Genomic DNA, 27,160 nt, shown 5'->3' with positions numbered 1-27,160 from the left:
GTGTCTTGTCTTTATAGACACCTGGGTTTTGTGAAGGCTAATCTGGATGCAGTTTTAATTAAAGCAAAATGATGAAGTCCAGAGCCTCCTTCACCTTGAAAATGCTGTAGTGCTGTGAATCTGCAGGAATTAAGATGAAGAAAGGTGTTGGACATCCACACCCCAGTCCCGCAGGTCAGTCCAGCTGGTGAGATGCCTGGATCTGCCACGCTTGGGTGGTGACAGTGTGGTGTCAGGAATGCAGCCTCAGAGTTGTAGAAAATCTTTGCAAAAAAACCCCGAACGTTGAAATGTGATGTCTGGGGACTGCAAAGCCTGAGGGTAAAAATATTGAGGCCATGTTGTTGCTTTTAGGCTGTAGTAACGCTGTCCCCCAGGGTGGTGACATCCCACTTGGATGTGCCCGTGGCAGTGTGGGGCTGTCCACACCGGAGCTCCCCTGAAGAACAGTTCATCACCATCCCAGCAGCACTAAGTGGTGCCACCACCTCATGGGCCCTTCTGTGACTTTGCTGTCCCACCCTGGACAGGGAGCTCTTCTGAGAGAGTCTCCTTGTGCTGCAGCTCCTGGGTCTGAGATTTGGGTATTGTGAGCAAGGATGGGGCCGCTGTCATGTCGCACGGTGTGGTGGCCCCACATGCTCCCGGAGCTGAGGAGGTCACCTGGTCCTTCTCCTCCCTGTCCCGAGCAGGACCAGCTCCACCTGCCATCCCCATGGGAGATGCCAACTAAATCGGCTGCTGAAAGGCGGCCTGAAGCTGCGAGGGCCGGGAGGAGCGGGGGCGGCTGGAAGGGGCGAGAGAGGAACGTTCGAGAGGACCCGGGAGCCGTCGGAAGGAACGGACAGGGCGGTAGGTAGAAGCGGGGGACGGTCGGGAGGAGCTGGGTAGCGGACGGGGCGGTCGGGAGGAGCCAGGGGGCGGTTGGTAGAAGCCGGGGGCCGTCGGAAGGAGCGGACGGGGCGGTCGGAAGGAGCGGGGGCGGTCGCATGAAGCGGGGACGGTCGGTAGGAGTGGGGGCGGTCGCAAGGAGCGGACGGGGCGGTCGGAAGGAGCGGACGGGGCGGTCGGTAGAAGCGGGGGCGGTCGGAAGGAGCGGACGGGGCGGTCGGTAGAAGCGGGGACGGTCGGAAGGAGCGGATGGGGCGGTCCGTAGAAGCGGGGGCGGTTGGAAGGAGCGGGGCGGAGCAGCAGCACCAGCAGCATGGCGGCCGCCGGGCCGGACGGCGGTTCTGCGCGTTACCGGGGCGCTCTGCACCCCGACACCTGGGAGCAGGTGAGGCGGCGGGGCCGGGCGGGTGGGGTACGGGGAGCCGGTGCGGGGTCCCGGGCCGGGCTGAGGGCCGGTGTGTGTGTCCCCGCAGGAGCTTGAGGCCATCCCCATGTTCATGAAGCGCTGCCCGGTTGAGATCGACGCGGCGCGGCAGCCCGAGCTGGCCTGTCTGCAGTCGCTGCTCTTCGACGAGGAGCGGGGCCCCGCAGGTGGGCGGCCGGGGCCGGGGGGGTCCTGCCGGTCTGTCCCCCCGGGTCTGGCCGGGGGAGGGGGCTTGGGGAGCTGCCCCCCCCCGCTCAGACTCTGCCTCCTCCCCTCCCATCCCTGCAGAGCTGGCCAGGATGTACAAAAACGAGGGGAACGAGTATTTCAGGGAGAAGGACTACGGGAAAGCGGTCATCGCCTACAGCGAGGGGCTGAAGAAGGGCTGTGAGGACGCGGAGCTGAACGCCGTGCTGCACACAAACCGGGGGGCCGCACAGTTTCACCTGGGTGAGGAGACGGGTCAGAGGGTCCAGAGCGACCTGCGCTGGGTGAAGATGTCCCTGCTCATGGCAGTGGGGTTGGACTAGATGAGCTTTGAAGGTCCCTTCCAACCCAAACCAGTCTATGATCCTTGTGGTCCCTTCCATCCTGGTGTTCTGTGTTTGTATGATCCTGCCCCAGCTCTTACCTGTCTGATGGATTCCTATCTTTTCACCTCTTGCTCTCAGTTTGCTCTTTCTTCCTCCACTCACCTCACAGTGATTGTAGAAACGGCAAACTACAGAGTCTCCACATAAGCTGTTTTGTCACCTTTGGATCTGGTTGGATTTTAAATGTAAACAAAAAGTTCTGAGCAGTGTTGCTGAAAATGAAAACTGACCAGACTCTTCAGTGGTGCCAAATGACAGAATGAGGGGCAATGGGCACAGGCTGAAGCACAGGAGGTTCCCTCTGAAAATGAGGAGAAACTTCTTTATTTTGAGGGTGGCAGAGCCCTGGAACAGGCTGCCCAGGGAGGCTGTGGAGTCTCCTTCTCTGGAGACATTCAGATGATCCTGTGTGATCCACTCTGGTGACCCTGCTTTAGCAGGTGGGTTGGACTGGACGATCTCCAGAGGTCCCTTCAACCCCAACCAGTCTGTGATTCTTTGTAGGTAACTATCGTTCTGCTCTCAACGATGCCATCCAAGCGAAGAAGCTCAAGCCCACCCATCTCAAAGCCATCATAAGAGGTAAGAGTCAAAGCACATGGAAGGAACCTGTTCCAAAACAGCTTTTCACATGTTATTTTTACTTATTATGCTGTTACTGTTACAAGCACTGGAACACTGTTGTGGCATGTCACTTTGTTTCACTGCATGTTTCTATGTGTTAAATAACAATGTTTGTAAACCTTAAATTACTGTGGGTGTGTTCATACTTTGCTTCAGGACAGTATTCATTTCAGAAAATTAAAACAGTTACTGTAACAGATCTCTTCTCTTGTGTTGCTGTTGCTGTTTCTCCCCAAAACAGAACTCTGTGTTTGCTCTGTTTTTTCAGTAAAAACACTGTATTTTTTGCTCTTTGCTCTTCAGAATCTATACCTGCCGAAGCAGCATTGGATGTGTTTCTGTAGAGCGTAACTTTTGCTGTTTTCCACAATACTAGTTTTTGGTTTGTTTCACTTTGCTTTCCCCAGCCTTTCTCACTCCATGGAAACAGGCACTTTGTTTTTCCTTACGAGACAAATACTGATACGTTAAATATAATGATAAAATTTTGCTTGTAAGAGAGACACTTCTAGCATCATTCTGCTGATTTCTGTGACTAGCTGAGCAAATGATGTAAGAACTGCTGAAATATTTTAGGTTTTGTTCTCAGCTGACCTGCTGGAAGTTGACGATTGAACATGACCCCGCAAGGTAACAGTGTGTGCCGCTGCGTGAGCCTCTTGAAAACACCGGACTAATGCTGTGTTTATAACCGCCGCTTTGTGTAGTAGTTGCACACTGACTCCAATACTAGAAACTTAAAATCGTAATCCTTCCAGGAGCTCTCTGTCACATGGAGCTGAAGAATTTCTCGGAAGCAATAGCATGGTGTGAGGAGGGCTTACGAATAGATCCGAAAGAGAAAAAGCTTGTGGAAATGAGAGCTAAAGCTGACAAATTAAAGGTAGGTATTAAGGCAGTCTGGCATCTAGAGTGCTTGTTGCCTGCTTTGTGTTGAGAAGCACTTTGGGATCTTTGGTTGAAGAGTGCTCTGCACAAGTTTCTGTGTAGTTTAATATCTCCAAAAACAACTGAGTGGTGGTTCTGTGTAGTGTGTGTTATTGGGATGTGTGGGGAAAGAGCTGGAGGGAACCCTTCTGGGGATCTGAACTGATTTTTCCACTTACTGAAAGGGTAGAGCAGTGATAGGCATTGACTTGTCGTGTGTGACCACAGTGCAACCTTTTCTTATGCGTAGCGAGCTGAGGAGCGGGATGCAAGGAAAGCAAAGGCGATGGAGAAGAAAGAGCAGCGTCAAAAGGAAATTTTACTTGCAGCAATAAAGGTGGGTCGGTGAGGGAGTTTGGTTTTGGTTTTGTTTTGCTGGATTTTTTTAAGAGCTCTCATGTTGGTTTCTAAGAGGTTTTTCCTGTACACAGGCTTTTGAGGGCTAGAGCCAAAAAATTGAGTTAAAACCATGATTCTCTTTATCTGTGTGGCTCTAGCACCAGCTCCCAGGTTTCCGTATTTCAGGTGACAACTAATGCAAGATACAAACTCAGTGTCAGGAGATGGACTGAGCACCCCGAGAGTGCTCTGGCTGCTGGGCTGTAGTGTCACACGGCCCAGTGAACCTTGCTTGCTTTAGTGCCGATGGGCATTATTCAGTGGAAGGATAGCAGATAACCATCCAGAAGGGTGGAGGAGAGAATCAATCCTGGATCCCCTCCTTCCTCGGCAAATGTTTGGGCCATGTTAAAATATTGTAGGCTGTTACGTAAAATCTGATCTCCCCTTCTGTAGTTGCCTTTTTAAAGAAAACAGTGAGTTTTCTCCAGTTCTCTGAAAGAGTGCATGTTCTCAGGAGCTGGTGCAGGTAGTTGTACCCTGATGTTATACCTGCTGGGTCCCAAGGAACAGGGTTTCAGATGCATCCCTCTCCCCACATTTTCTCGGGCTCTTCTGTCAGCATGTGAGCTCCTCCGGATTCCCACCTCTCCTCATCTGTTTTATAAGGAATCTGAGTGTCTGACTGAGGTTCTGGATTTTACTGTGAAGACCAGTCACCTGAGTCTGATAGCTGTAGGAAGGCTTTTGATGACATGTTTAAGAGCTCACTTATTAATTATGACACAATTTGTCCTTTTACGAATTGCTAATTTTTTTGCTCTTATTCTCCCCACCATACCTATTTGGGGTTTGGTTGGTTTTTGTTTTGATTTGGTTTGGTTTTTTCCCTTCCTCCCCTCCAGGAAAGAAATATCAAGCTGGTTCATGAGCCTTCAAATGAAGAAGAGGAAATATCAGATGGGCTGGCTGAGATATCCTTAGATGGGTTCCACTCTGACAATGCCACGGGGGCAAAGGTGCACTTAGATGCTGATGGCAACCTGAACTGGCCTGTCCTCTTTCTGTACCCTGAGCACGAACAAACAGACTTCATCGCAGCTTTTCATGAGCAATCCAGGTACATGCACAGTCAGCAGCATTCCTGCATAAAGGAGTCGTTTAAGTAGATGAGAACAGAGAGCAAGTGTGAATAAAGTAGTTCTAGATGCTTAATCTCGTAGCTGACCCTGCTCTTGAGCAGGAGGTTGCACTAAATGACCTCCTGAGGTCCTTTACAACCTGAATTATTCTGTGATTTACAAATGCCACTTTAAAATACGAGGGCCAAAATCTCAATGTTGCAAAAATTTATGGCACAGGGAAACACGCCAGATTTAGCCAGTGTGATCAAAGGGGCTCGCGGTGTCGGCTTAGACCAGCAGCCAGTGATACCAGTGACCCATCCGCATGCATGGACTTCAGAGGTTCATTAAGGTGCTGTTCCAAAGCTCTTCAAATACGGGGTCTCGGAAAGAGGATTAAACTTAAAAATTCTAAAAAGCTTCCAGAAGGGACCTCGTAACCACCAGTGACCCCATAGTTTTCCTTAGGGCTTGCAGCAGGCTGACCGAAGTGCTGCAGACCTTTTGAACTGTAAGCAAGTGACTGGCAAGGTGGGAATTTCACTTTTCTTGGTGTTAACTTCAGTTTCTGATCTTACAATGTCAGGCAAACTTGGAATTTGTGACTTTTTTGTATGTGTGTGCGGGGAGATGCGTTTTCCTCAGATCTACTAGTAAGTTTAGGACTTTACTAAGCTGCTTGCACTGTAATTTTAAGTTGTGGTTCTTCTATGGTAGTGTTCACTATGCCTTTTCATGACCAAAGGAAGAGATAATGGGTTTTTAGAACAAACTGGCCACCAGCACTCCTGAAGTACCAAAATAAACAAACCTCGGACAGACAAGCACATTCTGAGCACTCTGATCTGATGAAGCGTGGTGCTGGTGGGGCCATGTAGAAGGAAAATCAATTTTAGACGAATTGCAGGGTGTTTATTTTGATGTTTTTTTCAGTGTGAAAATGAAAAGTTACAAATAATTTGCAGTTGCACTGCTCAAGTTTGAAACCAATAGCATGGGTTACAACAGGGCCTTGGTCTCACCAGGAATGCAAGGAGTTTGAAGGGAAGAAACTATTAGTGATCTAAACTTGCTTTCAAGTCTATTGTCTAATTTCCTAATGTATTTTTGCCATTGTTCAAATGAAACTGTACAAATTATTGAAGCTGAACACTTCGTCTAAGCTAACCGAGTGTATTTTGGCTTTTAGGTTTATTGATCATTTAATGGTGATGTTTGCTGAGTTACCTCCTTGGGATTTAGAGAGAAAATACCTTCCCAGCAATCTCGAGGTGAGAAGTTTGACTTTCCTTCCGTTTTCAGGATTGTCGTGTTGCATTTTTTTTTTTTCCTGGAGTGAGATTGAGCAGCTTTGAATGTATAAAAGCAATGGCATCATTACCTGTTTACCATGCACAGATGTGAAATAAGGATCTGGAGAGCTACATTCACTTATAAACTCAGACATTTTCCAGATCTGCTGACATGGATACAGAATTCATTAATGAAAATGAAGGTTGTTTTGTCTTTCACTTATGTTGTATTTGATAGAAGGCGTTTATAGATGTTGCTTAGATTCCCATCTTTGTAACGATGAGTAAGATTTAGACCATTGAACTGGTAGGCTGTCTGGTTTTTTTAACTGCATTGCTGTGAAGTTACTCAGTACAAATGAGAAAATATTATTTAAAAACCAGGTTGTTTTCAGACCTGACTGGAGATATTTAAACACTGAATCACATCAAGACAATATTTGTCTATTAAGACTTTAGCAAAGGTGGGATTTGAGTAGGTTGTGGTTGCAGCAGGTTTGGAGAATTTTTCAGATATTGTACATAGAAGGATACAGATGTTTATTTTTCATTTTCCACTTCATTGTCACATGTGCCAGACAGATCAAAAAAGACAGTGGCTGTGTACTTTACCAGGTTAAAAACTGGGATTATAGCTCTGTGTGTACATACAGTGTAAGGCACAGTTGCTGGATTCATATCTCTTAAATTTGCTCTATTTTGTTCAAATATCTTTAAACCTACTCAGTTTAGCTCATACCATCGCTGTGTTTCACCTGTTAAAAAGCAGCCTGTAGATTTGGTTTGCCTCTTTGTAAAGCACAGGACCAGACAGTGTGTTTTGCCTTCCTGCTGCCACTGCCGTAAGAAGCTGAGCTGGTTTATACAGGGCAGACTGGGAATTCACACAAACCAGCGTCTGCATTGCTGAAGTTCGCATCCGACACGGTCAGTGCAACTTCCAGCAGTTTGCTAAATGCTAAACCTCTTAGATATCTGGTGTGCAGTGACTAGACTTTCAACAGCTTGGTAGTTTGCCTTCATGTATCTTTAGTATTTAATAACCCTTCCAAATTTTTTCAGCTCTATTTTGAGGATGAAGAAAGAGCAGAAATGCATGAGCTGAACCCAGAACACACGTTGCTGCAAGTGCTGCAGCACCAAAGGTGAGGCTGTACCTGTTCATGTCCAGAGAGAGCACAAAAAGCATGAGTTTTGAGCTTTAAGTGCAGTTTGTTCCCTGATTTAATCACCCTAATTCTTGGCATCTCTAAGTGGGGAAGGCATGAAGCAGTGGGACTGCATGGATTTTGTCTCTGGCTTTAGCAACTTAGATTTCTGGGTTTTCCCCCCAAAAAAAAATTAGTGACTCTTGCCAGGGCTGGATGGAGTTGAGAAGGGGAGTTGGGCTACACACAAGCAGCATCACAAAAGTGCCGTTTCAGATTCCATCTACACAGTTCTACTTTAAATTTTAAAAAAAGGCAGCAGCATATAAAGAGCATGTTGAAGGTTAACAATGCTCTTACTGTTAATAATGCTGTGCGAGCAGCCCCCGACACAGCACGCAGCAGAGCTTTGCTTGGACTTTAAAGTGTTGCAGTTATTTAGAAGAATTTGCTGTTTGTGAAGCCAAAAAGCGATTGTAAAGCCTGTGCTACTAACTTGCACCATGTTGTAGCTAGCCAGAGAACGCAGAGCTCTGCGTCCGCTGCTGTGGGCTCTGAACTGTCAGTCCATAAAACAGCAGCGTGCATAAGGGCACTTGCAAAAGAAACCTCCTTCCAGAAGGAAAATAACAGCTGTTTTAATTAGAAGTAGCTGTTGGGAGAAGAGTTGATTCATAACATGTTCCTCCTGGCTGTGAAAGGCTCTGCTGGTAACCAAAAAAGCTTGTTGTCAGCCCTGGGGAGGTCAGGTTTTATTGAGCCGGGTGGTAGTCGCTCACTTTGTGTGACACTTGGCCAGCTACAAGGAAGCCAAAGGACTCCTTTTAATCTTTGCAGGTATTTTGTAAAGGCTGGGACTCCGACAGTTTTGGCATTTGTAAAGGGTTCTCCTTTCTCTAAGAAGTACTTCTCTGGCAAGAAGGTGCATCGACTATAATGAGCAAAAACTAAACGAGGAATCCTGTGCGAGAGGCTGTTGTTTGTCGTCCCGGCTACAGGCTGCAAACTTCTGCTTGAACAAAAATACCTTGCACACTTCAGGGGAGAAACAATCTTGGCGCACAGGGAAACTTCCAGGAAAGCAGCACAGGAGAATAAAGGGCTTACAAGAGGGGATTATTTGTCTAAAAAGAAATCCAACTGGCTTGCAGAAGGTCTTCTCTATGACGGGCTGCATGTGGTTTTGAAATAAAGCTGAGCAGTGCCAAGCACTGGCTGCAGTTTGAAGCACCAGCAGCTGGGGATGTACGTACTTACCTGTGAAAAATCACCATTTTCCTTGGAGGTGGGCTGTGGCTGCTGGGATTTAACAGTGGTCTGGGAGATTCCTGCCTGCTGCAGTGGGATGGATGGAGTCAGATTCCTGCCTGGGATTAAGCAGCCACTGTTTGTTTTCACCCCTTGGCTCTGCTGCTGGCCAGAGTAAAGCTGAACTCTTTTTTCAGAGAGGTGTGTTTTACTGACCCTTTGCCTTACTGATTGTCCTGTAGAACCTGGAAATAAGTCTATTTTAAGTGGACTGACTTCTGCCTAGTAAATCAGACAAAAATTTTTCTCGCCTCATGAAATGCTACAAGAGAATGACAAAACAGGAGTTCTAAACCCAAAGATAACAACCTTATCCATTACACTAACTTGTAAAGCCAACGTACAGGGTCTTCTGTGATTCTGTATGAGCTTTCAGCATTGAATTAAAAGTAATTCTAAATAATTTCTCTCTCTGCTGCAGTCTCTGTGACTGCAGAAATACATTGCCCTTTTAGACACAGCTGGTGCAGGGGGCATTAAGAAGCTGTTCTCCCAAATGCATGTCAACCACCAGATGTTTCACAGCGGTGCAGCTCACCCTTGTGTCCCCAAGTCACTCGTGCTCTGTCACCCTGCACCCCCAGGGACCCAGCCAGGCCTGGGCGAGGGCTGACCGTGGCCTCACAGCAGGGAAAAGCACACTATTTAAGGAGACGGAGAGGTCAGTTAAAGTTTAATGTTCAGGCCGATACATCATTCCCTGCACTCAGTCAAGCAGCAGCGATTTCTAGCGATAAAGTAGAAAGGATGGCTCGTATCACAGTGATAAAAGGCAGGATTGCTCAGAGTTTCAGAAGATAAGAGGGCTCTGTAAAAATTGAAGGTTTTGTGCCGTGTTCAGCTTGAGATGGCTTTATCTGGTGGCCTTAGCACAGCAGGGGAGGTCAGGGCAGCGCCGTGCCAGGCCTTGCACGATGTTTATGATCAGAGATAGGGCAGAGATTAGGAGTTTATGGATGCAGCTGGGACCAGGGGTGGGAGCTGCTGGCTGGGTAGAAGGGCAGGAAGCTCCTTCAGCTTATAAACCTTTCAAAAACCTCCATGCCATCAGCAAAGCTCTGGTCGTGTGACCCAGGAAAGGCGGGAGGTGGCTCAGTCAGCCTGTGGCTGAGGACAGACACCCCCTGGGGTGTGATGGGTGAGTGGCACTGCCAGTGTCACCCGCGCTACATTTTGGCGGCTTTCCTGGAGCATCTTGGGGAGAAGCAGGTTGGCAGCAAGGTCTTTGCAATGGCCCTAAGCTCATCTGCTGCTGCTGTGGATATCTGCGAAACAGCTCCATCAAAGCGGCTGGGAGGGAAACACCCCTGGAGGCACTCGGCTCATTAGCGCTCAGAGCAATTAAGATGGCATCGAAGCCTTTAAGGCCCTGGACTTTGGCATCTGCTGCAACCGCTCTGTATCCTCAGCAGCATTGCTCAGACTTAAGGAAACAAGGTTTGGACTTGTCTTTTTCTTGCTTTTTCAGTGCCCCTGGGGCAGTTTGGGGTTTATGGTTTAAGGTGTTGCTGCAGCCCATGGATGGGGACTAGGGGCACCAGCCCATGCTGCCCCTGCCGTGGTGGCAACACCTCTGGGCAGTCCCCCAAAGCCCCTCGCAAGGAGCACTGGCTGACACCCCCCTTTCTGCAGCACAGTCCTGCCTCAAAGGAGCCCACCCCACACTCACCAGCCACACAGCGAACCCCCAGAGCAGAGACTCGGAGCAGATACAGGTATTTTTCCTTGAATGCGCTTCCCTTGCTGCTCCTTCTGCAGCCCCACGGGTGGGATTTCAGCCCGGGGCGGGGGAGCAGGGACTGTTTTCCAGCCTTGCCCTGGGAAGGGGAGCAGCACCGGGCAGCTACGGGGGGAGCGGGATGCTCTGCTGGCCACCCCTGCACCAAGGAGGGGTACAGACCCCTCCCCACGTCACTGTCCCCTCTCTCCCTTTGCTGCCTTGAAGGGAACCAGTTTCCCCCATAAAGAAACAGTAAAAAAAAAAAAAAAAAAAAAATCAGTTTTAGGAAGACTTTGAATCATATAAAGTTTCAAGTAGCGTTAAGTGAACTAGAAAACCAACTCCTGTACAACAGCTTACAAAAATTCTAAATAAAAAAAGGAAGAAGAAGAGAAAAGACCTGACATGTCAGTGCAAGGGATGAGGCGGTACAGGGCTGCTCCTCCACCCCAGCTCCTGGGACCTCACTGGGGGCGGCAGGGTCTGGGTACCACCGTCCCGTGTCCCCTTCACCACGGAGGTGCCCCCCATCTGTCTGTCCGTCTGTCAGCAGGGCTGCTCTGGCTCTAGAGATCCTACAGCCGCACGATCAGGTCCTCCTTGTTCTTCAGCAGGAACTTCTCGCAGGCTTCAAAGGTGGCGCAGAAGTTGGAGGACAGTCCCGCCACGTTAGTGGTGACGTAGTTGAGGTACCCCGGTGTGGCCTGGTTGTAGTAAGCCACCTGCGAGGCACGGGAGGCGGTTAGTAGGGACACGTGGGGATGGGGAAGCCCCCCTGATGGGGTGTGGGTGGCACAGCCCCATGGCACGGCCACAGCATCCATCTCACCTTGCTCATCTCCTCTGACTCTGGCCAAATGCAGAAACCAGAGCAGAGCGTCTCCCCTCGTGTGAAGCCGGCGCTGGCGGGGTGGGTGGGCAGTGTCACCGACCGAAAGGCCACCACATAGGGGTCCCTGCGGAGGAAAGAGCCCGGTGAGCCGGTGCAGCCCAGCCAGTGGGGAGCAGGGGATGGGGACAAGGGGACAGTTACCCCTTGCTGCAGGGTTTCCGTCGGGACGCCAGGATGACAAAGTCCTGTGGCTTGTTCTCGTGGCTGAGCGTCTGGCTCACCACGTGGTAGATCATGTCGTCGTCGTCCACTTGCTGGACGAGCTCAGCGCTCCTGTGAGGTGGGAGGAGGCCGATCAGAGAAATCCAGCTGTCACCCCCAAGTCTGGGGGCGTACACATGTACAGCCTAGTGCCATACCCAAAATATTTTGGGGGACCCAAAATAGATGTTTTCTGCAGCAAAGTGCACCCATCAGCCCAGGTGGACAGCGGTGCATGGTGAAAGGTCTCTAGGAGCAATCGTGGCTCTGGGGTGGTGCATTTGTTCCCAGGAGAGCCCAAAGGGGTGTTCTGTGATGAGCCTCAAATTTAAGGATTTCGGAGAGGGGAACTCACGCATAGTGTCTGTCCCACTCGTGCCGGCGCCGCAGGTCGGAGAGCAGGGCGAAGGCTCGGCTGGAGGTGATGCAGACCGACATCTCAATGCGGAAGGAGAGGAACTTGTCCTCCTCCAGCGTGTACATCCGCACCTGGGGAAGCACAGGGCATGGGCTGGGACATGCTCAGCCACTGCCGAGCCCCCAGGGTGCCCACGCTTTGGGGGCGAGAAGCATCTTGGAGGGACGGGGCAGATTTAGTACCTTTTCCTTTTCTCTGGCCAGTGCCCAGTTGGCTTTGGCTACAAGAGTCTTCAGCGCAGAGACGTTGTTGTAGCTCAGATAAACCTGGGGCAGGGGCAGCAGGTCAGGAGTGGGAAGGGGGAGACAGGAGGCAGCAGCTCCCGGGGGGCAGCTGCTCCCGGGGGGCAGCACCCTACCTTGTTGCTTTGGTCCCAGGGCACAGAGAGCGGCACCTCGGTCTGTTTGCAGGAGACGACGTATTTTCTGCAGGAAAGAAACAGTTTTGCAGTGCTGAGCCCCAATTCCTCTCCTGCCTCCATCCCTGCATCCCACTTGCTTTTTCCACTCACCGGTCCAGACGGATTTTTTTCCTAGCGCTGGCTTCCCTGTACCTCCTCTCTCCATCCTGATAAATGGGAAAAGCTCATTAGGTTAACAGGAAAAGGAGAGGGAAAAAACAAAACAAAACAGATGTCTTTTTAGGAGGGTAAAGCCCCTGCGCTCGCTGGCTGCTGCCCCGGCTGTGCTGGCAGAGGTGGCTCGTTATTAACCCTGAGCTATTTCGGCATCACTACCACTTGCTGGGATCAAGCAACAGGCACTGGCACATTAGGAAAAAACCCTTACTGTGGCTGCAGAGCTGCAAACAGCAGCTGAAACACAAATTGCACCCTCTGGCAATGCAAATATGCCTTCCCAGGGAAATAAAAACTCCAGAAAAGCAGCTTATTCCAAAGAAAGCAGTAGCGCAGCACTTTAAAGCAGGCGGAGAGGAGGTTTCAGGGAGCTTGGCTCTGGATACGAGATGCTCTCCTGCAGAGTGGTGTGAGTCTTAGTTTTAAGGCATCAAAAAATGAGGTAGGTGGCAGGGATCGGCCAAGGGGAAGGCTACACTGTGCCCTGAGATACGCAGGTGTTTGCTTCACTGCCACGCTTGCATGACAGGTTTTCTCAAATATTTGGATCTAAGCAAATCATGGATTAGGATAGTTTGAAAGGTAAAAAGCAACTTAAGACGTTTGCATTCTTTCCCCTAAATTACAGAAAATATGAGCTCAAACTTGCAGGCAATATTCTGTTAAGCCTTGCGTGGCTAATATAATACATCTCCACCTCTGCACGGGCAAGTGGTTTATTTTATTATTAGTTATACCGAGCAATCAATTTAATTCACTTGCTATCAGGCAGTTTGATTTCCATCATCATAAAACTGCATTTGTTTTGCTGTGAATTTGAGAGCCTTTTGGGGCTAAGCAGGATTCCTGGGGGTCCCATGTCACCGTGGTGGGGACAAGCCACCCCTGCCCGTCCTTACCCCTGGCTCGGGTGCCACCATGGGCAGGGTGCGGGGCCGCCCCTCCTCGTCCAGCACCACGAAGGTCATGAAGGCACTGTTGATGTGTCTCCTGCTGACGGACATCTCCTGACCGTACGCCTCGGCGCAGACCCCCACCTCCATGCTGGGGGGGAGCGGAGAAAAAGGGGTGAGTGTGTGGAGAGCCACCAGGAGGGTGGGATGGGACCTCCCGCTGCCAGCACCCACCTGTTTTTGAAGGAGTTGTTGACAATGGCTTTGAGGACCAGGCGGTCTCCGACTTGCGACGGTCCCCGAAAGTGGAACATCTCGATGGCCCGCAGCGTGGGGTGGGCATGGCACAGCCGGCTGTGGGGACAGGTGTCACCCCCCTGCCCGTAGCACCCTGGCAACCCCGTGCACCCTCCCTGTCCCAGCTAAAGCTGAGGAGACCCCCAAAAAGTCACCCCTGGCTGCTAACTGCCAAAACCAGCCATGAGAAGGGGCAGTGTGGTGAGTGCGAACCTTCCCCTGGAGTCCTCCAGCAACACGCTCCTGCGTGACCCCCTCTATGGCATCGCCCAGGGGGACCATCCCTTTGGAGGGTTCCCACAAACCCAGCTGTGTCCCAGTCTGGCTGGATGCTGCCCTGGCTGTGCGTCCCCTCCAGCCACACCATGTCCCCACCCCGAATCTCCATCGGGTCACCTGGCTGCGATGGTGGCCACGTTCTCCATCCAGGCCATGATCTGCCCACCGAAGGTGTTGCCCTGATGGTTGGCGTGCGGGGGCAGCACCAGCTCCACACTTTCCACCCGCGTCTTCTCCGCTGGCACTGCCACGCTGCCGTCCCGCGTCTCCAGCTCTGCTGTGTGGGGAGGACGCGGCTCAGCGTGCCGGACAGTGGGACTCCCACAGCCACCCTCTCAGCCTGGGGGTCTGGGATGCAGGGGCTGATCCCTAACCCATGGCCAGGACATCCCCAAACCTCCACTGCAATCACCACTTTCCCCCTGCAGAGTCACACCGAGGAAGGAGGGTGTCACCGGTGGGTGTCGGGGCTGGAAGCTGCAGGACACGGTACCTGTTTCGGAGGGGCTGCTGGTGAGGAGGTCCTTGAGGGTGTCCTTGTGGACCAGCCGCATGCGGCGGCGCTCGGCAGCGATGCTGTGCTCGATCTTCTCCTCCTCTGTCTGCGGGGTCAGCGGCTTCAGCTTCACCTGCAAAGGGGACACGGCTGCAGGAGAAGGCAGGGCTCCTTCGGGTGACAGCACGTGCTCCCATAGCACCGTATGGCCCTCCGTAGGCGTGCCAGGACTAGCCGTGCTCCTGGGTTATATTATAGCTGCTGCTGAAGGGGCCAGAGGGCAAACAGCTCTGATAGCCGGATAGGAACCCCCTGGGAGGTGTCACGCAGTGAGGACCATGGCCCCAAGTTGTGCCAGGGGAGGTTTAGATTGGATATTTGGAAAAATTTCTTCCCAGAAAGGGTTGTCAGGTGTTGGAATGGGCTGCCCAGGGCAGTGGTGGAGTCACCATCAGTGGAGAGGTTTGAAAGACATGTAGATGAGGTTCTTAGGGACATAGTTTAGAACCAGAATGAGGTTAACGGTTGGACTTGATCTTGAGGGTTTCTTCCAACCAAAATGATTCTAGGATTCTATGATCAGCACTGCTGCTAAGGAGCCATTTCCTCACTGCCCGAGCCCCCGGAGCCACCGGCCACCACTCACCTTGCAGCCGGCGGGTCCCTGCGCCACGAAGGTGGCGTACGCCTTGCAGATGCTGCAGTGCTTCCCGCTGCACAGGTCCTCGTAGCTCACCTGGATGCCCACCTGGGAGGGGGCACAGCACCCCTGAGAGCCAGCTCTGCTCTCCGGGGACCTGTGTCCCACTGAGCACAGCAGGAAGGGTTCTCCATGTGGGTCAAAGCTGGGAACCATGGGACGATTGGGGTGTTTTGCATTTGGCCACGGGGAACGGGTGCATGCGGCTGGTGGGGATGGGCGAGAGCGATGGGGTGGGGGTGAATGAAGGCGGAGGGTGACACACCAACCTCCATGCTGGAGTTGAAGGCTCGGTTCACTTTGGCTTTGATGTTGACAACTTGTCCGACACTGAAAAACACAAAGAGGAGAAAGCGCTTGGGGGTCACGGAGGTGCGACAGCGTTACGGCTCACTGCCCGGGACAGTGGGGACATGCCGGGGTGGCTGGCAGGACATGGGCACAGCCACGTCCCCGTCATGGGACCCCACAGGTGTCCAAGCCTGGCAGTGAGATGTCACCCCCCAGCAGCTGCATGCAAACAAGTCTCAAGACTGGGGTGCTGCCAGGACACCTGGGAGGTTCAGGGGTGCCCGAGGCTCACTTGGCACCCCCCGCCGTGCGGGCATGCACCCTCCTGCCAGAGCAAACGGCTCCTCCAGCCCCACATGGGCTGTCCTGCGCAATGCGGGCACCTGTGGTGTCTCCCCATGGGCCCTCGACTGGCAGCAGCAGCCCCAAAGCTGCACGAGCCTTGACTGCTCCTCTCCCTCCTCCTCTCCAGGGTCTCCCAGGCACGGACACCTCGGGATACAGCAGGAGGCAGGATCTGGCCAGGGGCATTTTGCATCATCTCTCACAAGAAACATCTGCCGGCAGCAAATTGCTGCTTGCAGAGCCCAGGTGATCTCCTGTGTGCCTTCGGTAGGTTTCAGAGTAAACATACAGCTTCAGCTCTGCAGCCTAGCCTACTCCAGACCAGTACTGACCAAATGAGCAAATGAAGCTTACTGGGGAGACCGACAGCAGAGTCTTTACTAAATGCATTATTAAATCAGGAATATTCTTCATCTCCTAAAAGAGATCAACGCCAGAAAAAACAGTGGAAAAATAATCCCTAGGACGGCCGCTGCAGGTTTGCACCGCAGGGGGCTCAAAACCAGAAGCAAGGAAGAGTCAGCATGTGTTTTGGACCATAACTCCTGCTTTGTCCCTGTGCATGACTTTTGACCTCAAACAACCAGAATCCTCTCAGCTACTTGACACGCTTTGCACGTTGGCTCTGGCTGGAGCAGGGATGACACGAGGTTGGGACGGTGCCTCTGGTTGTCCCCCAGCACGGACCCTGGTCCCAGAGGCAGCCCCTGCGCCCGCTGCAGCATGCCGAAACACTAGCGGGGTTACGTGAGCAGCCTCCGTGCACCTCCCGGGCCAGGCCAGGCCGCATCAGCGAGGTTAATGCTCCCAACTCACGGCAGCGCTGCGTTAGGCTGGCTGCTCTAGGGCTGCAAACCTTCGTACCAGACACCGCTCTTCCCGTCCCGCTGCCCAGGAGGGTTTATATACTGCTGGCTGGTGCGAAAAGAAAAAGTGAGATGGGGAGGAGAGGGTTAGAGATGAGGAAGCAGTGGCATGGCGAGGCTGGAGCACAGACGCTCCAGCCGGGTTTGCAGTGAGGAGGTAAGGACAGGGGGCTGGGCAGGCACATTGGTGGCCCCGGTTGTCTATATTACAGCCCCAGAAATGCTTTATCCTCTTCTTACCAAACAGCACAAGCTGGTGCAATAAGAGCCACACGAACCCACATGCAATCCTCTGGGGAGGCTGCAGCTGCCCACGGCAGGGCTGAGGGATGGGGAGCATCCGATGCCCAGATGGTGAGTTTTTAAGTCAGTGATTTCTCGGGGTTTTCTCTGTGTCCCCAAGCACCTATAGCCTTTCCCTGCCCAAGAGAGTCTCTCCCTCTCAGTGGGAGAGTGGCAGAAAGCACAAACAGCTGGGCAAGGAGGCAAGCGGATGGCAAACACCACCCAAAGCTCCCTCTGCCCTCACACAGCTCGGTGAGAAATCCCCCTACATGGAGCATCGTGCAGGACCACAGCAAACAGGAGCTGAGCCAGGAGCAGCACAAATTCCCCAACCCCCTGGAGCGGTGCTTGGCTTGTCCCTGAGGAGGACGAATGCCTTGCAGGGCTGCATTCAATGCTCTGAAATGGGGCTCGGATCTGTCCTCCTGCTTCCAAAACCCACAGGGAAAATCTTCCCAGGAAAAGCTGCCCCAGCAGCTGGAACTGCTTGACACCGGGCATTGACCCCAGCGGTGCCGCCTCCGCCAGTGTCACACGGGGCTGCACCACATCTCTGCGCCACGGCTTCAGCACAGGGTGATGTGCAACTCATCCCCGCCAGCACCACAATGTGATATGGTGAAAGGGGGAGTTTAACATTTCCTGGGGATGACAGGGAAACCCAAGAGCGAGTCGGACTTCCCAGCACCGAATAAATCAGCTGACACCCTGGGACTCCAGCGCTAGTCCCGAGTGCCCACAGCTGGTCTCTGCCCCAGGGAGCTGCCAGGTAGCATGGATACTATATGGCACAGCTTCGGTCAACAGGACCCCAGGGAACGGGGCTGCCAAAAACCCCATTGCCAGCACACAGGCACCTCTGCCATCTGGCCCTGTGGGCATCTTGGTGGGTGCACCAAAACCCTGCACCAAAACAGCCCCGGATCCGCCTGGATGGTACCCAGAGGTGAGCAAAGGCGCGTCCCCCTGTGTAGGGGAGACAGGGGCTCTGGGAGATGGGTAAAGGAGAGCGCAGCACACGGGATCACCGGGCGAGCAAGGGAGGTGACCACCTTGGGCACATAAGACCTGCGCCTGGCGGGAATACTTCTGTTGTCCCCTGCAACAGGGCAGCCCAGGGGCATCGGGGTGGCCACCTCCTCGGGGGCAGCACCCAGGGGGTGCCAGGACAAGCCTGGGAGGGGATTTTGGCCAGGAAAAGCTCAGCCTGGTGTATCTCATGATCCAGTGGGTGGGTGGGTGAGTGGCTATTACAGAGGCACAGTTTGCAAGATTTAAGTTTTCCAGAGCACTAAGTCAGAGTTGTTCCTTCAACAAAGCCAGGGAGGAGCTGGGGCCAGGGGAAATACTAGGAAGCCAACCCAGCAGGAGTTCCCCAGGTGACCAGACAGTGGATAAATCAGAGCAGAGAGTCAGTCCACAGCCCCACGGCAGAGCCAGAGCCTTAATCCCTGCCTGCCCCATGAGCCTGACACTGCCACTGCATCTCCTGCCCTCCCAAACATGCTGCTCCCTGTCCCAGCTCCAGCCCCACCGTCCACATTGCACCCAGCAGACAGGAAAAAACCCCATTCACATCCCAGGTGCATGCCCCACTGGAGAGCTGAGTATTTACCTAATGGTATGCTCAAAATAGATATCATCCATGGAAGCCGTGACGCACGGGCAGCCGGCATGTCTCTCAGCTGGAAAGGAAAAACAAACTGCATCAGCTACCTGCAGCAACACAGCGAGCATGCCAGGGGCATGGGGGCTTCTCTGCCCGAGGGCTGCTGTCTCAGGGCTGGTGGCACCCATGAAAACCCAGCTGGTGTCCTTTTCCCTGCTTGTGCCCTCCTGCTGCATTTGCAAGGGATGAGAGCAGGGTTTGGGGTTTCTCCACCCGGTAGCAGTGTGGGTTTGCAGGTGTTTTGAGGGTTTGGAGGGTGTGTTGTAACTAGGAGGCACACTGCCCTGCTGTTTGCCTTCCCTTCATGCTTTCAGACACTGCAGGGATGCGCAACCAGCTGATATCATCTCCCCATACGTAGTAAATATTTTAAAGCTGTCTCGCTGTTCCAGCTTTCCCTCGGGACTCTAGGAACCTCGAAGTGCAAAATTGCACCGGGAAGCTCATCAAACTGCAAGGCTGCACCCTTTTTCCTTTCCTGGTGCTTGGTGACTCATGGGATGAGCTTCTTGCTGGGCAGAGGAGCTCGGCCCCATCTGGCAAAGCTCTGCCGGGATGCCAGGGATGCCACCAGCCCAGTCTTGCCATGTCCTGTGCACGAGGCAAGGACAAGGACAGTGCTTGGAAAGAAGCAGGCGTCAATTTTGATCTGTCCCCGAGCAAGCGTGCGTGCTGCAGTGCACATCTCCTCCCCCTCTCATCCTGCTCCCGTTCGCTCTCTAATTACTCAGCAGAATGGCATGACGCGGGTCCCCGGCTGGCGTCAGCTCCGAGGGCCGGTGCTGGACTGCTGGGCACGCCGTCAATGAGCCAGCTCCTGGGGACATCGCCAGGTCCCTTCCCTCCCGGCCCAGCGATGGGTCCGGCGGGAGAGGATGACTTACCGGAGAGGCAGGCGGCCGTGTCGATCCACTTGAGCAGCTGGCCGGTGCTGAGCTCGCCGCGGTGGTTGGTGTGGCAGGGCAGCACCAGCTGGCTCATCTGCACCTCGGTGGGGTTGCGGGCGGGTGAGTGGTTCGCCATGGCCCCTGGTACCTCCTCCCCTGGCTCCCGGGCACGTGGCGGAGACGTCGAGCCCTGAGGGTGATGAGAGCTCTGTTTTACCCAAACAGAGGAAAAATACCCTGAGAAAAGAGTGACCCCCACAGCCCCACGCAGGGCCAGAGGGACCCCCAACCCTGCACGGCCCTGGGCACCACCAAAACCCACCCAGCCCTTGCCAGCGATGTGATGTCCACAGCAAAAAGGAAAAACCTCTCTTAACAGAGCTCTGTGGGTGATCACTACAGGTTTCCGGGCCATTTATCACCCAGCCCTGCTGCTTCCTCCCAAAAACTGTGCAAAACCCCCTCCCAAAGTCAATCAATTCTCTGGGAAAGAATTTTGCTCCCCCAACAGCTTCGTTTTTGGGATGCCGCAGCAAAGGGTGGGTTTGTGCTCCCAGGGTTTGTGCCCAGGGCTGGGCATGCAGCAATGCTCCACACCTTCCACCAACAGCCGCTTTCGCCAGAGAAAACATCAAAAGCAGCTTTTCGTGGCTGGGACAAGCAGAGGCAGGGAGACCATGCTTGGTTTGGGGTTGTTTGCTCAGTTAAAGACAGTTCTTGTGGGCTTTGGGGTTTGCTGGGCACAGAGCCGCCCCGGAGGGAGGGGGTTTAGAAGAGAGCGGCTGGTATTGCAACTGTGCCGACAATAAAAATAGCTGACGAGACGTCAAGCGAAGCTGTGTTACACAAGGAGTGAACTCAGTTAGCCCGGTGAGTAATTGAGGAGATGCTAGGAGCCGTCTGGGCTTCGTTACAGCCTTTCTTCCTTCCGCTTTCTGCTCCCACCACGGCTCCTGTTTGCAGCACTTGTTGCGAGAGCCCCATTGCAGCAGCTTTTTTGCCCTTTGGTTTGCCCAGCTACTTTTAAAGATGGGTTTATGCTGAAAATGAAGCTTTCCTGACTACCTCGGGCTCACTGCCTCTCAGAACAGCATTTTTCTCTGGTGGGTCTAACCTCTGTTTCCATAGCTACTGGTACACGACATCCCAGGAACGGCACAAAACTCCGCTAAGCAGAGACGGCGGCAAACACAGCAAGCCAAGCCTGTGGCAAAGGGCCCCCCATCCTGCAGCAGGACGGACCCCCAGCCACCAGAGCCCCTTTGAGAACCCCCCAGGCTGTTTTCCAGTGTGCCAAGGTACTCACACAAGCACAACGGAGCTATTTCGGGAAGCCAGCAGGCTCTGGGGTACGAGCCAGCAATTCAAAGAGCTCCAAAGCCGCTTGCTGCAAAGCGAGCAGCCAGCCTGGCCGGAGCTCCCACCGCTCATTCTGCCAGCACTTGCTGTTTCTAAATTTTAGGGCAAAAAATGGCATTCCATGGGAATAGCCTTGACCCCACGGTGGCCAGCAAGAGGCTGAGGATGCTGCTGGGGAACACATGGGGAGCGGATGCCGCTGGGACCGGCGCAGGGCTGGGAGCGGCTCCCGGCACCGGGCGGCACCTGCCTGGCACAGCCGTGGTTAGTAGCCACTGGCACAGCCGTGGTTAGTAGCCACTGGCACAACAGAGAGCCCCAGGGTTAGTTGCACGGCACGGCGGGTACCTGGAGGCCATTGCAACAGAAGCTCAAGATCTCTTCGGGCACTACAATATTCTCCTTGACCATTTTTAAGAGACACCTGGAAAGCAGAAGAGTGGCTGCGGTTACCGCAGGACCAGCAGGGCCGGGTTTTGAGGATGGCTGTGGTTGTCCCTCAGTTGGGACAAGGCCCCATGTGTGGCAGGTGTTCTGGAGCCACCGTCTGCCACAGCCACCTGTGTGGCTGGTTGTCACACCCTGTCCCCATGCCCCACACTGACATCCCTCCCCATGGCACCAGAACCTACCGGGGTGGCTGCTGGAGCCAAAACAGAGAAGGGCAGAGGTGGGGCTGGCACCTGCCATTCCTTGGGGGTCAGGTCCAGTGCCCGCCAGCTGCGATGGAAACACTCCCATCTATTTTGGGGTGCTGGACTGAGCCCAGGGCATGGTGCCATGGCCCATTCCTTGATCGGTGACGCTGTGCCAGTACTTTCCATGTTACTACATGTGACAAAGAGATGTGTCTTGAAGCTCCTCCAGCCGGCACGGTGACACTGCCATGGTCACAAGACAGCCAGGAGCGTATTTTTGGCAGCCAGCAGGACTCACGCAATGCACGGGTGGTACCGGAGGCAGCAAATGGGAAGCGCCCGTCATGGGCAACGCCGCTGTGCCCGGCACCAGCCCCTCTGCCTGCAGAGCTCTGGCATTGCCAAGGGCATCGCATGCCCTTGGGTGACCGCAGGCTCCCTGGCCACGTGCACGGCCATGAGGTCTCAGCTGGACATGGTGGTGGTGTTGCAAGGAAAGGTAGTGTGGGAGCTGCAGCAGAAACAAGTGGAAGAGGCTTTATATTTACATTTTGCTTTTAAACACAACACCAGCAGGCCCTTGGCGTGCTCTCAACTGTCCCAGCAAGCATCCCACTCCCACGCAGCTCCAGCCAAGGCGTGGGACTGACCGATTTTGGCACAGAGACAAAAAACTGGAAGCTGCAATTTTACCTCCTGCACCGTCAGCCCTTCGTGGGAGCCGGTGTTGGGGTGTCGCACAGTGCACACCTGCTGTGGTCGGGATGAAATGAGGGTGCTCAGAGCACTGACGGATGCAAGCAGCACCGCTGAGGCTTTCAAAGCCCCCCAGTGCAGCCCCACAACTTCTCTGGGCTTGCTGTCGAGGCTTGGGAGCTTGCTTATGGCTCACTCACTCTTGCAAGAGCCTGGTATAAGAGTTAATCCCATCCTTAGCAAGCTGGGTTTGCTCCCTGGGTTTCCTTTATTGCAGGCACAAGGTGGTGGCCGGGGGTAGCCCCGCCACACCCCACAAATGCAGTGGCCAGTGCCAGAGGACACGTGGCCTGGGCTGTACCTTGGAAACCCAAACCTGCTTCTGGCTCCATGCTCTCTTATTGCAACCGTGTCACCTTGTCCCCTGGGTTGGGTCAGCAGGAGGGTAAAAAAAAAAAAAAAGAGCCATCTGCTTTGCATCCATCCCCCCAGTACTTCTGAGCCCACCCTGGAGCGCAGGGCTCGCCCAGGGACAGGGAGCACCACGGCCACACGTCGCAAACACGGTTCAGAGACCCAGAGCCATTCAGCCGGTGGGTATTTATAGAGTATTTGGTTATTGAAACTAAGAGAGCAAGTGTCTGTCCTCATTAAAATCTTCAGCCTTACTCAACCGTCACATTTCTAAAGTTGTTGACTGATGCAGCCCTCGGGTCACCATGGCAACGGGATGAAGTACCCAGGCAATGATGCTCTTACTCTGTCACCCCTCGAGTGACCCACTTCTACCAAAAAAAAAAAAAAAAAGTTTTCATGAGGGGAAAAAAAACCTTCCAGCAGAATATTTTTCTTGCCTCCTGCCACACTCGCTTCCTGCACTGCTGAGGGTGTAAGGAGCTTGCAGAGCAAACCAGGGGATGGCATGGAGGTGTAGACAACCCGATGACCCCCCACTGCTCTCCTATACCCTGGCAGGAGGGTATCCCGAAGCACCGAAGCACTCACAGGCTCCAGGGATGGTCTCTGCTGCCGAATTGGGTTCTGGCCTCTTGGAAAAGCATCGAGGGGCCCACCGGCCTGGGGGAACCTCCATTGAAAAACCTCCTCAGGTCCTGCAGCCTCAAGCTGCACCCCCCAACCCTCCAGAGCTCTCCCACTGCCCCACCACCACCTCCCAAACACCTAAACCCCATTTTCCCTCTCCTGGCTCCAGTCTCATACCGTCACCCCAGCTCTTTGGCACATCCTTACCCTCCCTGGGAATATTTAAATAAAAAAGCGGGGAGATGGCGGGGAGGAAAGTGGCGACAATGAAGTTCTCATGGGGGATTATTGGTGTATAATTGAGCAATATCCATGGTAACAAGCAAATCTGCATGCGTTAAAAAATTAACCTGACCTACTTTGGGAAATTCTGCCATCTCAACAGGGTAGCGAGGGCTCTCCTTCCCCCAAGACCTGGATCACAAGTCCTCCATGGGGCCAGAGCCCCCAAACAGCCCCGGTACTCCCAGGGACAGGACAGGCAGGTTTTGTGCAAGGGGAGATGTCCCCTCCAGCGGGACCCCCACCAGTGAGCGGCGGTGGAGATGTCCAGCCTGGCTCCATCACCCCCTGGCCGCAGGCATGGAGCGAGGTCCCTGGGACAAGACCCATGGTGCTTTCTTGGGTGCACAGTGCTGGCTCCTCTGCAGGGCCACCGGGTTGGTGGCCCCGCTGGGACCAGAGGGACTGAATCACCAGGTGACTGCATGGTGAGGAGATGTGGCAGCTCTGTTGGTGGGTCTTGGCGGGACCCCAGGAGGGCGGCCAGCTCAGAAGAAAGGCCAAGATGCCCTGTGAGGAATATTTTTGGGACCACACATCATGCTTTCCCCAGGGTTTCATGGAGCGAAGAGAGGCGCTGAGCCAGGAAAGTGTGAACTGAGGGCCAAAGGCAGCGTGGGGGGACACAACAGTCAACAGTTTTGTAGCCACCACCCTTGGGAAACCTTTACCTGGGGGGCACCCCTCCAGCCCCATTGCATCCCACTCTACCACTCAGTTCAACACCAGGTGAAGCATCCCCAGCCCTGTCCATGTCCACAGCCCCCAGCCCTGGCCATACCCCCCCAGCTGCTCTCTGCAGCTCCTGGGAGGTTCCCGGGAAGGCTGATGCGGTTTTGCCGGTGTGGTGTCAAAGTCTCCCCAGGGAGTGTCCCAGGGAACAAAGGTCTCCTGGCACTGCTGCCTCCAGCCCAGGGGGACAGAGAAGCCGCGTGTCACCCTGTCACGGCTGCAAACACCGCCAGGGCCAAAATTCAGAAGCATGGGGACACCCAACAGCATTGCCCAGCCCAGGCACCCTTCCCCTGCCACCCACGGCTTTCCCGGGGAGGAGACTGCCATAGCATCGAGACCACCACGGTCGAGCCCACCAAGATGGAGACCATTGTAGTGTAGATCAGTGCATCCAAGACCGAGTGGAGATGACGTGGAGACCCTGGCCGTCTTAGCTGTGGTGACCACCACTGTTGAGACTACCGGAGTAGAGACCACCAGGGTGGACACCACGGTGGTCCACTGCGGTCGAGGCCACCAGAGTGGAGACCACCACGGTGTCATGACACCCACCCCACCCGGCCACCCACACTACCCCAGCCAGCTCTGGTGCTTCCCTCTGCCCTTCCCACAGCACCAGCATTCCTAGCAGCCCTGTGCTTGCCCTTCCCAAATATCTGTCCCCACTTTTAAATGAAAAAAGGCTGATTCAAGCCAAACAACCCCAGCATCCCTCCCAGCACACCCAGAATGACCTGGGAGGGGGTTGATGTTGCTGGCTGTCACCCACCGTCCCCATTGCAGCCAGAGGGTGCCACGTCCCCCACAGTGATGTGGCTGTGGCACGGCTCGCTGCAACCCCCCAGGGCATCACCCAAGCAAGGTGTGCGGGCACAAGGGGCTTTCACTCCACATCCCACCTCCCGGCAGAGCCACTCAGCACCAACACAAGCCAGGACAAGCCACCGCTCCATCGCTGGGCGTGCAAGTCTCCGTGGATGCTGGCTCCTGCTCACCCAGCCCCAGCGTCCCCCCTCCTTGTCCCCATTGTCCCCAGCCCTCACCTCAGCCAGAAGAAGCTGAGCATTTGCCGGCGGCGGCGAGGCGACGGCGGGCTCGGAGGAGAAGCGTCCGGACACCTGCGCACGCAGCGGCAGCGAGCGCGGGTGTCGAGGCCAGGGCTGGCGTGGGGCTCTGGGATGGGGCCAGCACACACCCCCCCGCTTCCTTAAATGTACAGTCACGCATAACTTTTCTTAAGGTAGCGCTTGGCAAATCTGCTCTTGCCTGGAAAATGACCGGTGCTCGGGAGATTTGCATCTTGGCCAATACTCCACTGCAGAAGTGAAAGCCGGGGAGCGCAGCGGGGGCACCGGCACGCTGCCAGCAGCTCTGCGGAGCAGCGCCCAGCGTTTTGCCTTCCATCTCCTCCTGGTGAGCAGCCCCTGAGATGGGGTCCGGGGTCCTGGGTCCCCTCTCTGGCCCCGTGCATTGCCCCCTCTACCCCCCCCCCATTGCCCCAGTGAGGGGCACAGGGGTGCCCGGCTGCTCCCCCAGTCCACTCGGTACCTACAGCACAGCATCATATGAGGCTCTTCCCTGCCCTTAATTAAACCTGCCTGAAAATATTTGGATTTTCCCCGGAGCTCACCAGCTGGAAAAGCCTCCACAAACTTCTCCAGAGGCACTCCAATCCCCACAGCTCAGCTCCTTGTCCCTGCTGCCTTTGAAGCACCTCTAACAAGGCTTATAATAAAACCCCTTTTTTTTAAATAGTAAGGAAATAAAATGCAAATCACCATGTCATCACATCAATGATACAGCCTATTGGGTTTGGGAGAGATGTTGTTCTATTTGTATTTTATTTATGTGCTTTTATAAGTGAATCTTGGTAATTGACATACATGAGTTTGATCAAAGCTCCTAGCGGGCAGAGGCAGCACAAACGTTGCCATTGGAAAGTCGGCGGTGAAATAATTAAGCAATTTACACAGGAAATAAGACCTCAGTTTCCTTGGTAAATAAGAATAACAAAGTGGTGGGCACCGAGCGTCAGTATCTGATGGTGGGATGGAAGCAGTGTCACACCGGGTGACTGTGATGGAGATTCCTTCCGGAAGAAGACTGGTGTCCTGCTTTGACCGAGGACTTTAACCCCACCGAGCACGTGCTGCTCAGCTGCCAGGATAAAACCTGCAATTCCTCTTTGGCTTTTTGAGAGTGGGGAGGGAGTGTCTGCTCTGGGGTCCCCTCACAACCTCTTCTGTGCCTTCCAGGTAAGTCTGCACACCCAGATGTGATTTAACTCAAATCATTTCAGAAAAAAACATCTCCTTTAACATGTTTTTGGGACAGAAAATAAGGTTATTTTTCACCAAGACGGTTTTATATTCACTCACAGCAGCCCAGGTGCCCTGCAAGGCTCACAGGTGGCCAGATTGCAACAAGCATCCTCCAGCACATCTCCCCACCTTTAGCACGGAGGCTCATCAGGGATCTCTCCCTCCCTCCTTAGGACTGTTTGTTTCTGCAATCCCTGATGATCAAGAGGCTTGCTGGATGCAGGGAAAATGATTCCTCCCCACCTCCATGTCAGACAGAGCAGCACAATTAGAAACACTTCAGATGCTTGACCCACACACAAGCCTCCAAACAAAAGTTGCAAGGAGAGGGCTGATGTTTTTCAGGCTCAATTAGCATTGTGCTGTAATTACAGCTTGCAGAGGCCACAGTATTCCCCCCCCTCTCTCACGCTGCCTGCATCCCCTCGCCCCAGCATCCCGATGAGCACACACAGGCACCAGCTTCTTCCTTCCCATCCATCACCATATGCCCATCTTTTACAGTTCTTTGGTGCGTGATGCTCAGAGAGTGGATAATTAGCTAAATGAATTAATTGACATTCATACTTGTAATTAGCAACCCGTTACAAGCAGCTATT

At 53.7% G+C, this 27,160-nt stretch overlaps 2 protein-coding genes across 9 annotated transcripts; one reads left to right on the top strand and one right to left on the bottom strand.

The window, feature by feature from the left end:
- Positions 1–1,180: 1,180 nt before the first annotated feature.
- On the top strand, positions 1,181–9,132 carry TTC4 (tetratricopeptide repeat domain 4). Of its 2 annotated transcripts, XM_065655549.1 has the most exons (10): positions 1,181–1,276; positions 1,365–1,482; positions 1,604–1,765; positions 2,413–2,490; positions 3,291–3,415; positions 3,710–3,796; positions 4,704–4,918; positions 6,112–6,193; positions 7,277–7,359; positions 8,200–9,132. In XM_065655549.1, the coding sequence occupies exons 1-10, from the start codon at positions 1,205–1,207 to the stop codon at positions 8,297–8,299; spliced, it is 1,122 nt and encodes a 373-aa protein (XP_065511621.1). In that variant the 5' UTR covers positions 1,181–1,204; the 3' UTR covers positions 8,300–9,132. The 2 variants fall into 2 exon arrangements, with proteins under 2 accessions (XP_065511621.1, XP_065511622.1); XM_065655550.1 differs by lacking the exons at positions 7,277–7,359; positions 8,200–9,132 and adding an exon at positions 7,014–7,130.
- ACOT11 (acyl-CoA thioesterase 11) lies at positions 8,771–25,385 on the bottom strand. 7 transcript variants are annotated; one of them, XM_065655540.1, is made up of 18 exons: positions 25,284–25,385; positions 21,194–21,269; positions 19,484–19,694; positions 18,546–18,615; positions 16,644–16,694; positions 15,413–15,473; positions 15,090–15,191; positions 14,441–14,576; positions 14,065–14,224; positions 13,606–13,725; positions 13,378–13,522; positions 12,413–12,468; positions 12,260–12,326; positions 12,084–12,167; positions 11,839–11,972; positions 11,424–11,555; positions 11,220–11,346; positions 8,771–11,112 (listed from the first exon to the last, which is right to left on the bottom strand). In XM_065655540.1, the coding sequence occupies exons 1-18, from the start codon at positions 25,304–25,306 to the stop codon at positions 10,966–10,968; spliced, it is 1,902 nt and encodes a 633-aa protein (XP_065511612.1). In that variant the 5' UTR covers positions 25,307–25,385; the 3' UTR covers positions 8,771–10,965. The 7 variants fall into 7 exon arrangements, with proteins under 7 accessions (XP_065511612.1, XP_065511613.1, XP_065511617.1 ...); XM_065655541.1 differs by having other exon boundaries at positions 14,065–14,221; XM_065655545.1 differs by having other exon boundaries at positions 14,065–14,221; positions 19,484–19,676.
- Positions 25,386–27,160: the final 1,775 nt, after the last annotated feature.

Source organism: Caloenas nicobarica, chromosome Z, assembly GCF_036013445.1.
Source record: "Caloenas nicobarica isolate bCalNic1 chromosome Z, bCalNic1.hap1, whole genome shotgun sequence".
NCBI classification, from domain to species: domain Eukaryota; kingdom Metazoa; phylum Chordata; class Aves; order Columbiformes; family Columbidae; genus Caloenas; species Caloenas nicobarica.
The sequence above is the reverse complement of the archived record's forward strand: the minus strand, read 5'-3'. Positions and strand labels throughout refer to the sequence as shown.